Consider the following 12,427-nt stretch of genomic DNA (forward strand, 5'->3'; position numbering starts at 1 on the left):
TGAGAGTATTTTTTTTGAAGTTTTACTAAGGAACGTTTGTGGCGTTTGTGGACTACGAGAAAGCCTTTGACTCTATTGAGACCCTGGTCTGTTCTGGAGTCCTTGCAACGGTGCCAAGTCGATTAGCGATATGTCCAAGTGCTGAGAAATCTGTATGATGTCGCAACTATGATTGTCCAAGTACAGAACCGGCAGTCTGAACTTATCCACCTGCATCGAGGAGTGAGACAGGGGGATGTTATTTCCCCTAAACTGTTCATCAATGCGCTAGAGGATATGTTCAATACACTGCACCGGAAAGGACGGGGCATAAATATTACTTAAATTACTTCCAATCTTCTATAGCACGGCCCCCACACATAACACCAATAGATAATGCAGGTTTGTGAAATTACAAATTGATTGGAAATATACTAAATATACTCGCAAGCTTTTTCCAGACAGTACGAGTTTATACCATTGAATGAGTAGGTATGATAAGCTTTATACTTTAGAAGATGCTATTGATGTTCCTGTATTTTTGAAACACTGTGTTGGGTAAAAATAAATAAAACAACACATTTATTACTCACAGTACATTATATTAAGAAAAATGGAATACAAAGTTTTTTGGAATACACGCTTTACACTTAGTGACAAATACGAGTAAGAAGCGAAACTAAAAATAATAATTCGAGAACGTACTCTAATATCACATCGAAATTTCAGTTCTGTGTGTTCTCTATCTGATACATTTTTGTTTTCTGCCAAAATCATTTTTTTCTTTTTCAGGCAAGCACCACAATGTTATACATATATATTATATAATAAAGCAATTAACAAAATATTACATTTTATTCTTGACATACTTCTATGCGGTCAGTTACATTAGTAATTTGTGCTGTTAATATCATTTGTCCACGGAAAAGCCTAAATAAAGAATCTGCATTTTAATACGCTTTGGTGTGTTTTAAGGTTTGGCTTCGTTATGGCTATGGCAACTTATAATAATTTTGACCACCTTTGCAAATTAATTTAATTACCATATAGCTGAAGAAGAAAAAAGTCACCCTACATCTAAACACGAATAGGATATTAAGTTACGCCAATGGAATGAAACAGTGATTTACATGCACTACAAAATGAATCACTGCTTTTATACTTACAAACTACTAGAAATTACTTAAACACTAGTTCGAGTACCCGGCGATGAATATTGCATATCGCCACATTTACCTATACACAAGGGTTTTGGAAAGGCATTCGAGAAAAATATTTACCGAGATGGGATTTTGATTCAGTTACTAATGGAAGATAATTGAACACTTCTAATGGAAAAGTACGATGTAATATTCAAACGAATTGAATACCTACGTTCTGTAAGTACATATATTACCTTATGATTATTAGTTTTATTAATCTAAGTGCGATGGCGGAAATAAACAGAATAGACAAGAAGCGCCGCGATATTTGGATATACAACTTAGAAGATTAATTTAGAAGTAAAAAGCGTCAATATATAATGCACTTAGTTGCTTACTTGTAAAGTAAAGCACGGGTTAAATTATAACAAAGGCATCTCGGTGACGGCCGTCGTTCTTATTAAATGTACAATATTGCCCTATCTCCCTACGAGTAGCATTTATTTCGCTGTAACGTTGCATTGTTTTTGATGAGAGTAACTTCATCAAGTTTGTTGATGTTAGACACGCATAGGCGTGACGTTAGCGACTGAAGCTTAGCAGCCCTCGGCGTGAAGATACCAGATCGTACGTAAACAATTAGAATAAGGAGAATTGCATGTCAGCGGTAACTAGGAGTGTAAGGACCACCTCGTGAGAGTAGAGCAGAAACATTTGCAATGAATATGTTAGGTGCGCTTGTGGCGACCGTAATTTTATTATCGAAGTAGCAAATTAACATTAGCTACACATACCCTTCTATAAAGGTTGGCAGATAACTTGGCAAGATTTTGTTATCATTTTTTTCAAGAAAATTACTTTATTAACTAAAAATACGCAGACGTTCAATAGTCAATCGCACGATGCTTGTGAGGATCAATCCCTGAGCGATTGGCGGAATTTTCTTATTATTTAAAAAAAAAGATTGCCAAGTTACGTGCCAAAGACTATACTAGCATAAATGATAATAGACTATTTCACCTGAACTAATAATGCAAAGAGCAATTCATTTCGGTTAAGAGTTGATTGGGAAAAGAAAATAAGCCAAAAGCACCATCCGCCCGCTCTTAAAATATTCCAAAATCAGATAAAATTGATTGAATTTAATTCAAAATATGGTTAATTTTTTGTGTCAGTCAGAATGAAGGCGTAAACTGACGTATTTAATGAAATTTTTGAGAAAATACAAAGTTAAAGAACCCATCGTCTAGAAAATTTGCGTAGAATTAGTTTAATTAATGTATCTTTTAATTTTATCATTAATATCAATTTATAATTTTAACCATAAAAAGTGTACTTATGTAAAGTTAACATTACAATAGTTTGACTAACACTACTGTAGCGTGGCCAATGCAGAACATATTCTGGGGCCTTAGTCTGCTATTACAATTGTGTCAGAATGGTCGATCTTTGAGCAGTGCAAGAGGGACTATTGTAATAGCAGACTAAGGCCCCTGGTCAATCTCGTCAAACATTCCTCTTAATGTACATCCAAGACATACGGTCAAAGTATACCACCAGAGCGTAAACACATTTGGTTGCTAAACAATAAATATGAACAATGATTGCCAAGTCGACTTTTCATTAATTCATTGAAATATTAATCAACTTTGATCAGGCGGTCTGGTTAGTATAAAAAATTAATTAAACAATAATAACCTTAATCAACTTATAATACTAATTTGAAGTACTTATTATCGGAAATTAAACTAAATGAGGCTGAATTCTCAAAGTAATAGGCGGTTTCAGACGTGCGAAATTGTAAACACATAAATACTGCAACTACACACAACACACACAAACAAAACTATGTACAAATAATTCCCTTTATACAGAGTTACTGTTCACATTGTTTGTGGCCCGATTCTTAATCAAATAAGATTTCCATTGATTGGTACGAAGTCATACCCATCGATCATTTTTGCAAATTTTACATAATATGTATGATGTGATTAAATATACAGAATGACTGGTGAGATACCTTCAATATTTGAGGACGTGATAGTATGCGAACATATATCATGAAATAAAATAACATAAAAATGAAATATTAAATAACTTCTTAGTAAACTTCGTACACAGTACACCGAGAGTCCAGTATTTATTTATTTAACTGCGGAATACTTGGACACCGCGCGGACGTACGAATCGCGCAGCGCGCTATCAACACAGAATACATAGGTACCTACACTGTACAGCTGTTGCCTACCTACATTTTATTCAAATTTAATTTCATTTATTTTTAGAGACATTTCGATAAAAAAATTAAGCATCTATTTTTTTTATATAAAGTTAACGAGAATCGAGTACCGAGTACTCTCTATAAGTATTGAACCTATTTCACCAGTCACACGGTACATCTGAAATAAAACTATTTTGAAGAGAGAGTCTAGATCTGATAAATTGCGATTCATGGATTATCAAGAACCCTGGATATAAAGGGACCCGCGTCTGGTAACACGTGTTTAAATCTAACTTAACCTAACTCTTGTTTCAGGTAAAGAGTAACCTGCATCTTCTGATGTCTTTCTATACCTAACTAAACCTAGGCCCTTTTAAAGGAATAGGGACAACCTGCAGCCACACTAATAAGCAATATACTATAAACTAGCCTTATTACTAAGAAATAATCCTAAACATACAAATTGGAACCAAAGTACACTCTGTGGGCAAGTGAGTAGTTGTTAATGAACCATGAATGAAACGGGATCTAAATACCATGTAAGTTAAATAGTACGAGTTACACGTCGTTTCGCGTGAACTGACAAGCCACGCTTCTGTCGTAAGTTTTATTGGTGTCAATCGTAGAATCGTGTTCAATGTGTATTTTCACTCAATTGTTTATATTACAACGGCCCATTCCAAACACGTGTCGCGCACAATATGACGTACGGTACTTATTGTAGTACTTAATTCCAACTTGTATCCTAAACACTTCCAATAATCATATCACGCAAGTGTTACATATCCTAAATACTTACATTTCGAATTTAGTAATTTTAGTACTTTCCATTCGACCTATACGACGCGATTGCGCGAACGATGGCACGAATTATGACAAATTTCAAATCAAGACCTAACACAAACTAATCATTACCTACTGACGAAACTTATCGTCACTACAACTACGAACGCTACACTACAGAGATTACACAAAGTTATCAAAAGAGAAATAACTTTTTAGACCATTGATGATTAGGTTCCGAGCAATTCATAATCAATTGCTACTAGAAGCGAACTCGATCATAATTATACCAATCTGCCTAGTCACCAACGTCAAGGCGGTGCTAGTTTTAACGTGAAATTCTAGTTATTCAATATTTTACCTTAATCTTAGTCATGTTATATTTTTAAACTAGCAAATTTATTAGCTCAGTTCGATAATTGTATCCATTCGCGATTAATACTTATTCAGAAATTTTGTCTTATTTTAGACCGCGATTCGTGTCTGCCTGCCTTGTGAAACTAGGGCCACATATTATTTTGTATTTGTGACCTCATATTAGCTTGTATAGTCAACGTTCAGGAAAATTGTGCAAATAGGTAACCAATATGTTGCCTTTATGTTGTAATATTTAATTATTCCATTTGTCTTTTATTTTTTGTGTATGATTTTCGGAATTAAGTTATCATATTAATTTCTTTGATTGTATGTTTACCGCCGTGTCGAGCACCTGGTGCTCCGTTTCATCTAACATGAGATAATGGCTTCGTTAGTGTAAGGGAGTCCCTTCCGAGATATTTGACTCTTATGACTCTTCTATTATTGTTATTACGACCTATTTCCACTGGATCAGTTCAGCCAGTTTTTTTATCTTTTATATACAGGGTGAATACTTTGAATTCGACGTATTCCTCTCGGGAGGTGATAATATAACGAATTTCCTACAAAATTAACCCTGAAGTTTCAGTGAAGTCACCCTGTATTGATTATTATGTTAACTAACAGAGGGCGTTCCTGTTAACCCGCAATAGTATAGCATCCATACATGCTAAAAAAAGTTATCATTCAAAAACAAGACAATTTTATATTTTTAAATATTAAAATATTTACCAAAATTTTTAAATCGATACGTTAAAGAAACGTTGCAATTTATTGATTATTTTTCTATAAGTAAATATTCGTTCACATACATATTCATAGGCGCGTTAGACATAGCTGCACATCTTTCCGCTAGAGCTCTATCTAGGTATTTGTCCAGCAGTTAAAAAGAGTTTTTAAACTGACATGGTCACTAACACTAGAATTGGAACTTGAAACGCGATATTTACCATTATTTCAATTTTTCCGATATTTCGGCACTGTTACAAGCGCCATGATCACGGAAAAACTGCTATGATAAACTCAGTTTATCCGTGATCATGGCGCTTGCAACAGTGCCGAAATATTGAAAACTCATAAAAATGAAAAACATGGTAAATATTCCGGTATCAAGTTCCAATTCAAGACTTAAAAAGAGATTCTCTTCCTCTCTACTTGCATGCAAATACGTGCAATTTGGTCTATTATCAGAACCTGTTTTGTTCTGATAATCGTGACAAAACCTCAAAGATTTCTTTCATATATTTCACATTTAACTCGTGTCGAAATTTACACTGAGCACCTTCATTACATATGCCCCAAACAAAGTCGTGACATTTCGACTAAACTTATTTTTTTGATCTGTAGATTGTCGATTTGAGGTCTGTGTGTGTGCCGGTAAAGGAGGCTGGCGGCCACTTGCTCGTAGTTGTTAGTCACGAACGCAATCATCTCCAACATTGTCTGTATAACGTCGGTAGACATATGATTCATCGGATTGGCTTTCCTGGTGAACCCATCTATTTCATAATAATGATATAGATTAACGAGTTTAAAAGAACGCCCTCTGTTAGTTAACATACTGTATAAGTAGTGTACATTTACACAATGCCTTCTTTGGCACAAATTGTAAGTCCGAGTACAAGCACTGCTTCAAAAGGAACAATAGACAAATTATTAAAGATATTCCTCGCTCCAGGTCTCTAAATATTCTTATCAAAATAGGATGACGAGGCATCTCTATCCACCGACGACAAAGGAGATTTTCCGACTAATAAGTTTAACTTAACATACATATATGTAACAAAAGCACAAGAAATACAATTATAAAGAACTTTCCAGTACGTTTGAATTTGTAGGTACTGTTTTAATATGTCTCCCAACTAATATTTAACTTAAAAAAATAAACAATATGAATACTGGTTACATGTAAAAATTGATAATTGTTATTGGGAGTTGCAAAAATAAAACCGAAGTCCATAAGAGATGACAGTGATACGTTGTTTCAGAAAGTCTTATGCACTCAATTTACGAATGTTACCTTAGGCCCGGCCGCACTAGGGCTGACCCGCGGCGGTATTTACCCGCGCAACTTTTATTGTATTGACTAAATTCCGCCGCGGTTACGCTATAATACCTCCGGGCCTCAAGCGGAATGTAAATAAATCAACAATTGTCACCTACCAACGAAATTGGCTACACATAACGATTAACTACAACCACATAATATGTTATGTTATACATTACATTACATTCATGTAGTTGTATAAAATTGAACTATCTAAGAAATTTAACTAACAACCACAGACGTCCACAAGCCTCTCCTGAAGTTCCAGATCGGCCGGTTGGACGTCTTGCCTGAAATGTGGGTATTTTTTCGATTTTAGGACATGCCGGTAAACTAATGGATACCCACAATATCAGAGCTGCTGCACCACAAGTACTCTACTGGCTTTTTGGGGATGGGGGGTGGGTGCTGGGTGTGGTGTAAACTCACCCACACCTTCCCCTTGACCTTGGTTAAATTCTGGTCGAACCGAGACACAGGTCTCCCAAGTGGTCCTAATGATGGTGAAACAATTGGTACTAATATTGAATTGAACTACTTACAAATTATTATCTATCTAGGACTATGAATAAGGTACCCGACATTATGGAATAATCAGGATTATAACAGTAACATTGTATTTTGAAATGTTGAGTGAACTACAAAAATTACCTATAATTTAGAATTGGTCAGTTACCCTTTTCATATTAATTTACTAACTACCGTGTATCAACAAGTTGGTCGGATGTTGTTGGGAGTTGTTTGCATAGAGATTGCACTATTGCATAATACATTTCTGTCGTAACTTTTAGGAGATAATCAAGCGCGCTTCTGGCGGAATGGAAATTTATTATGTATTTTAGTAGATATGTCTAAAGAAACGCAACACAACGGGTCAGTGATACTGTTCCTTTGTAAGGCACACTGTGGTTAAACGATATGAGATGATACATGTTTTAGATGTTGAGGAAATTTTGTGTTTTTTTCTTCCTTTTGGAGTCTGCCAATTGATTGTCTAGTTTCAACCGATTTCTAATGAGTAAAGTGAAGCTAACGGTCTACAAAGAACACACCAACAACATCACATAATAACACATTTGCCTATTAAACTCTGAAACAGTGTAACATCCATAAACTTTGAAATTTACAACCGCAAGTAACATTCGTGAACCGATATGAAACCACTTTCTGAAACTTAACTGTTTTTCTTTTTGAACGTTTTAATAAAATAACTGAAAAAAATAACTAACAAAAAAGGCCACAGAGTACAGTTGGGCCAGTGCACCGTGGATGTTGATTGTAAGCGCTATGTCCGAATTGCGCTTGATGGCTCGTCTCAATATCCTATCTTTCTATAGACTCGACTACTAGAGATACAATTTCTTGTGTCACGCGTGGCGACACAAGTTCTCGTCTCTAGTAGCCAAGTTCCCTGGTAGATAAGTTTTATTGAGACTAACCGTCGCCTGGTGCTGACTGATTGCGCCGATGAGACAGTTCAGTTGGAACACTGTCCCACCAACGGGCGATGGGGTCGTCACGTCCCTACGCCGGAATCCCTTATGAATTTTCTAAATTTTGCGGTTTATTTCCCATGCGTTTAATAGTTCTAGGTGAACATCTATATTTCGTGAGTACAAAATGTAATTAATGCCTTTGTATAAAACTTTACGACACGATATTATATTATTAATATTTAAACTACGGTGTAAAACGTCAAGATTAAGATATAATAATATGGTATATCTATAACGTGCTTTTGGAAACACGTTGGAATCTATTATCCAGTAACAGTTTAATCACCGTAGTCTTCTGGCTCCAAATCCGACGGCCTCTGGCTCCGACGTGCGTGTTCTAAGCACAGATATGAGTTCCGCACTAAGCCGACCACCTGTGTGCAAAGAAACTATCATGAGTAATCGGTGAATGCATAGCTACTAGCTACAGCAACTCCACCAGTGAGATACTGAGTACAAAGACTAACAATAATAAACACAGGACTTACCTTGGAGAAGAACAGCGTTGCTCTACAGTATTCACATTCCTCTTGAACAAATGTTCTGTTTCATTTCTCAGGATATCATCATCAAAAAATCCTTTGACAAAAAGAGGGACAGGGAACACTCACTGCCTTCCTGAAGTTCTCACTCTGCTTGGCTGGGACTGCATACCTGATAATTAAAAAAATATATAGTACAAATGCTTATTAAAATTATTTCAAATATAAATAAATTAAAACAAAGACTTACCAGATCCTAGGATCCCCTTTATGTAAAAAGTCCATCCACGATATAGCATGTCCCAGTAGAAGCATTCCATTGAGAATGCCATCCCCAGGCTTAAAGTGGGTGCAGTTAATCCGGACACAGGACCCAGAAAGTTGAGGATATTGTTGCTATCCTGGCTAATATTCTGCAACAAAAACTCTTTCTTAGTATGGAACTTCAGTTTTTCAGTAATAGCATGGAGACTGCTAGAGTACAGTTTCATAGTTTTACATCACATTTTCTTTTCGCAAATAGAGAAAATGAATACCACGACACAGATCTTTTAGCATAACTCAGTGAAGAAATGTTTTTAGTAACTTTTGGATATATAATTATTAGTAGATAAATATGATTTCATTTCTATTAATTAGTAGATCTTTTTTATATCAGGAATAAGAGTTTGTCCAAAAACTATACCAATCTCGTAGGAAGCCTTTAACCAGAGGCTGGAGTGGACAAAATGATAAAAACGCGTTCACTAAAAAACTAGCTCCCGTTTAGAATGCTACTAGGGCGAGTGCATCTCTGTAATCAACATTTTGATAAGCAGGAAGAATTTAGTTTTCAACGAGACTTTGATAATTATTTAGTAAATTACTAGCTTTTGCACGCGTTAATTATTTACTTATTAACCATGTTCTTAAATCACTATCTGTATAAAAAACGCATCAAAATTTGTTCCGTAGTTTAAAAGATTTAAGCATACATAGGGAGAGACAGCGGAAAGCGACTTTGTATGATACAATGTAGTGATATTGAACGGTTCGCTTGAGCCAAAACTAACGCAACAGAGCCTTCGCAAAAGTACCGCATAGCTGACAAAGTTTGCTTTTTAAGCTAAATCTATTGCGCTATACCATATTTACTGATTTGGTTCATACCTTGCAGCAGACAGCCATCCTAGAATTAAAAAAATAAAAGAAGTTAAATCTATCTTGGAACTTTTCACTCACACACTTGGAACTCTTCCTTTGTGGGTCTAAATACTGGACCTTCGTGCAATACGCCGCCTACAGCATGCGTCTGAGTAGTATCTGCGCCAGATTCGTTTCAATCTTCAGCACTAATCTGTTGATCCCTTTCTTTCTTTTTTATGGGATAAGCCGGTTAACGACCAGACGGACACCCGAAACACCAGAGGCATTAGATGAGTGAGGTTCCTTGTCTTCAAGCAAGCAATCCTTATTATTTTTACAAATTTATTCTTTGGTATCAGGCACGCCGATAGAAGTTGCTTTCCGTGGACCTCGTGTATGCGGAGCTTCATCATGAGACGAGGATGTTTCGGAAGCAGGTCCAGATATATATGGCCCGTATCTGTTTCTGGCGACTTGGGTTCCTCATTGCCATACTCATATAGTGTCCCCTATCCTTCTTAGGTTGATCCACTGAAGATACCCCAATACAAGAGATTGAGATTGAAATGTCAAGGTTGACATTTACGTTTATAGTCTTTTGAAACAAAAATGGAATTATCCAGTAACAGTTTAATTGTTGTTATCCCCTTCTGGCTCCAACTCCTCGCCATTTTCGATTCGTCTTTTCATGTCGTCATTGATGTTATTTAGTTCTTCGATTGTTACCTTGGTAACAATCTGCATGTCTTCAGTTATGGGCATCTTCTTAACGGTGAGTAACTTTAGTGCGTGTTCTAAGCACAGATATGAGTTCCGCACTAAGCCGACCACCTGTGTGCCAAGCAAATGTCATGAGTAATCGGTGATAGCACAGTTAGTACCAGCAACTCCACCAGTGAGATACTGAGTACAAAGACCAACAATAAACACAGGACTTACCTTAGAGAAGAACAGCGTGGCTCTACAGTATTCACATTCTTCTTGAATGAATGTTCTGTTTCGTCTTCTGCGACGACCAGTATTTTTCGGTTGATGGACTTCGGGCTATAACAACGTAAAGAATACGGTATGACGTCAAATACATCGTGTATAGGTGTCTTGGGTACCGGTCTAGACTTGATCCTTGCACCACTCGATCCGTGGGACCCACAGAGTACTATATCTATACTAGTACTATATATATGACATTATTTGCGAAATTAATTTATTTACAAGATTGACTAAATTTAAAACCAATTTTTTTTATTTGTTGATAGATTACTTAGACATCAATACACAGAAGGAAGAAATAAAAATGATCATTATTTACGGAATCTACAGCCACTAATGAAATATATACATATATGTATTGGTAAAAACACCGAAAATGACTTTTTCTTTGGCCACGTGGATAATATTCACCAATAACTTTCAGTCAAAATCAGTTTTTACCAAACTATTCAGTCAAAAGTACTTTTAACTGATTTTGCTAGTCAATAGTACTATTGACTGATTAAGAGTTTTGACTGCAACATAAATATATGTAGTTATATATATTATATAACTGTAGTATGTTAACATCTCAAGTCAAAACCTTACAAATCAAAACTTCCGTGTGCAAACTGTGCCACATGGGACAAATGATAAAATGATGAAGTGTTGACTTACCCGGTGCACCATTTTCATGCCTCTCTCTTGCAAGATTAGCCTGTTTGTAAGCTCATTTCTCAGGATTTTATCAAAAATCGGTTGTGCAACCATGAGGGTGGTCCTGTCCACATCACTCGCTTTGCCTATCCGCACTAGCAGCTCTTCGAGTGAGAATGTTGTACACTCACCGTTCTCACGAGCCTCCTGTAAATATTTTTTAATTAAAAATATACTTTTGTGGTAACATGAACGTCATGCCGTCCAATGTTAACCTGTGCTTCACGGAGAGGATACAGTAGCTCGACTCCATAAAAAGCGAATATTCAACGTTTATATGAGATTCACGCATGCCCCGAAGACTGAACGGCTAATCGGCGTAGTGACACGCCGCGCGCCGCCGAAATTGGGGTGAACGAGTTTCAACTCGATTAAATTCTACCAATTTATATACAACACTGGTTTCTGTGTCTGTAATATTTTCAGATGAGGCTAAACAGATTATTTTACACCAAAAACAAACAAACCTTGAACACTTCGTAGGCGGAATGTAACCAGGAAACCGGTGCGAAATTCATGCTCTCTGATTCAGAATAGCCCGTGTTTATAGACGAGGTGTAACAGTAGGGAAAAGCCAATATTATCTCATTTTCCTCCTGTACGACCCGTGTCACCGACACGTTGTACTCCCGCAGAAGCTGGGGCGGTATCATAACTGTGTTAGGTGAGAGCCACAGAGATTTCCTTTGACAAAAAGAGGGACAGAGAGTGCTCACTGCCTTCCTGAAGTTCTTACTATGCTTGGCTGGAATCGCATACCTGATGAAAAAAAAAAAAGTGAAATGCACATAAAATTTATCGAAAATAATTGTAAATGAAAACAAAGACCAATACCATATCCTTGGATCCCCTTTATACAATAAATCCAGAGACGAGACAGCGTGGGGGTCCAAGTAGAAGCAGTTTGTTGAGAATGCCATCCCCAGGTTTAAGGTGGGGGCAGTTAAGCCGGACACAGGACCCAGAAAGCGGAGGATATTGTGTTTATTCTGGCTAATATTCTGGAACAAAAGCTCTTTCTTAGTATGAAACTTTTATTAAGCATTTCGCTCACCTAGTAATATATTGGCACATCTGCAAAAAATGCGAAATTGACTTTATAATGGTTT

At 36.4% G+C, this 12,427-nt stretch overlaps 1 protein-coding gene across 5 annotated transcripts in view; it reads right to left on the reverse strand.

Annotated features, from left to right (window-relative positions):
* Nucleotides 1-560: 560 nt before the first annotated feature.
* LOC118263742 (protein Jumonji) overlaps nt 561-12,427 on the reverse strand; it is a 29,086-nt gene continuing 17,219 nt past the window's right edge. For 3 of the 5 annotated variants that reach the window (XM_035575914.2, XM_035575907.2, XM_035575922.2), the window contains 6 exons: nt 12,153-12,319; nt 11,786-12,077; nt 11,280-11,465; nt 10,572-10,676; nt 9,729-10,463; nt 8,773-8,920 (listed from right to left, as the gene is read on the reverse strand). In XM_035575914.2, the coding sequence (XP_035431807.1) occupies nt 10,263-10,463; nt 10,572-10,676; nt 11,280-11,465; nt 11,786-12,077; nt 12,153-12,319 (951 nt within the window). In that variant the 3' untranslated portion in view covers nt 8,773-8,920; nt 9,729-10,262. Of the gene's footprint in view, nt 8,400-8,513; nt 8,680-8,757; nt 8,921-9,728; nt 10,464-10,571; nt 10,677-11,279; nt 11,466-11,785; nt 12,078-12,152; nt 12,320-12,427 lie in introns of those variants that run through there. The other 2 variants (XM_050704070.1, XM_050704071.1) reach the window with 2 other exon arrangements.

Source organism: Spodoptera frugiperda, chromosome 25 (genome assembly GCF_023101765.2).
Source record: "Spodoptera frugiperda isolate SF20-4 chromosome 25, AGI-APGP_CSIRO_Sfru_2.0, whole genome shotgun sequence".
Taxonomy (NCBI): Eukaryota; Metazoa; Arthropoda; class Insecta; order Lepidoptera; family Noctuidae; genus Spodoptera; species Spodoptera frugiperda.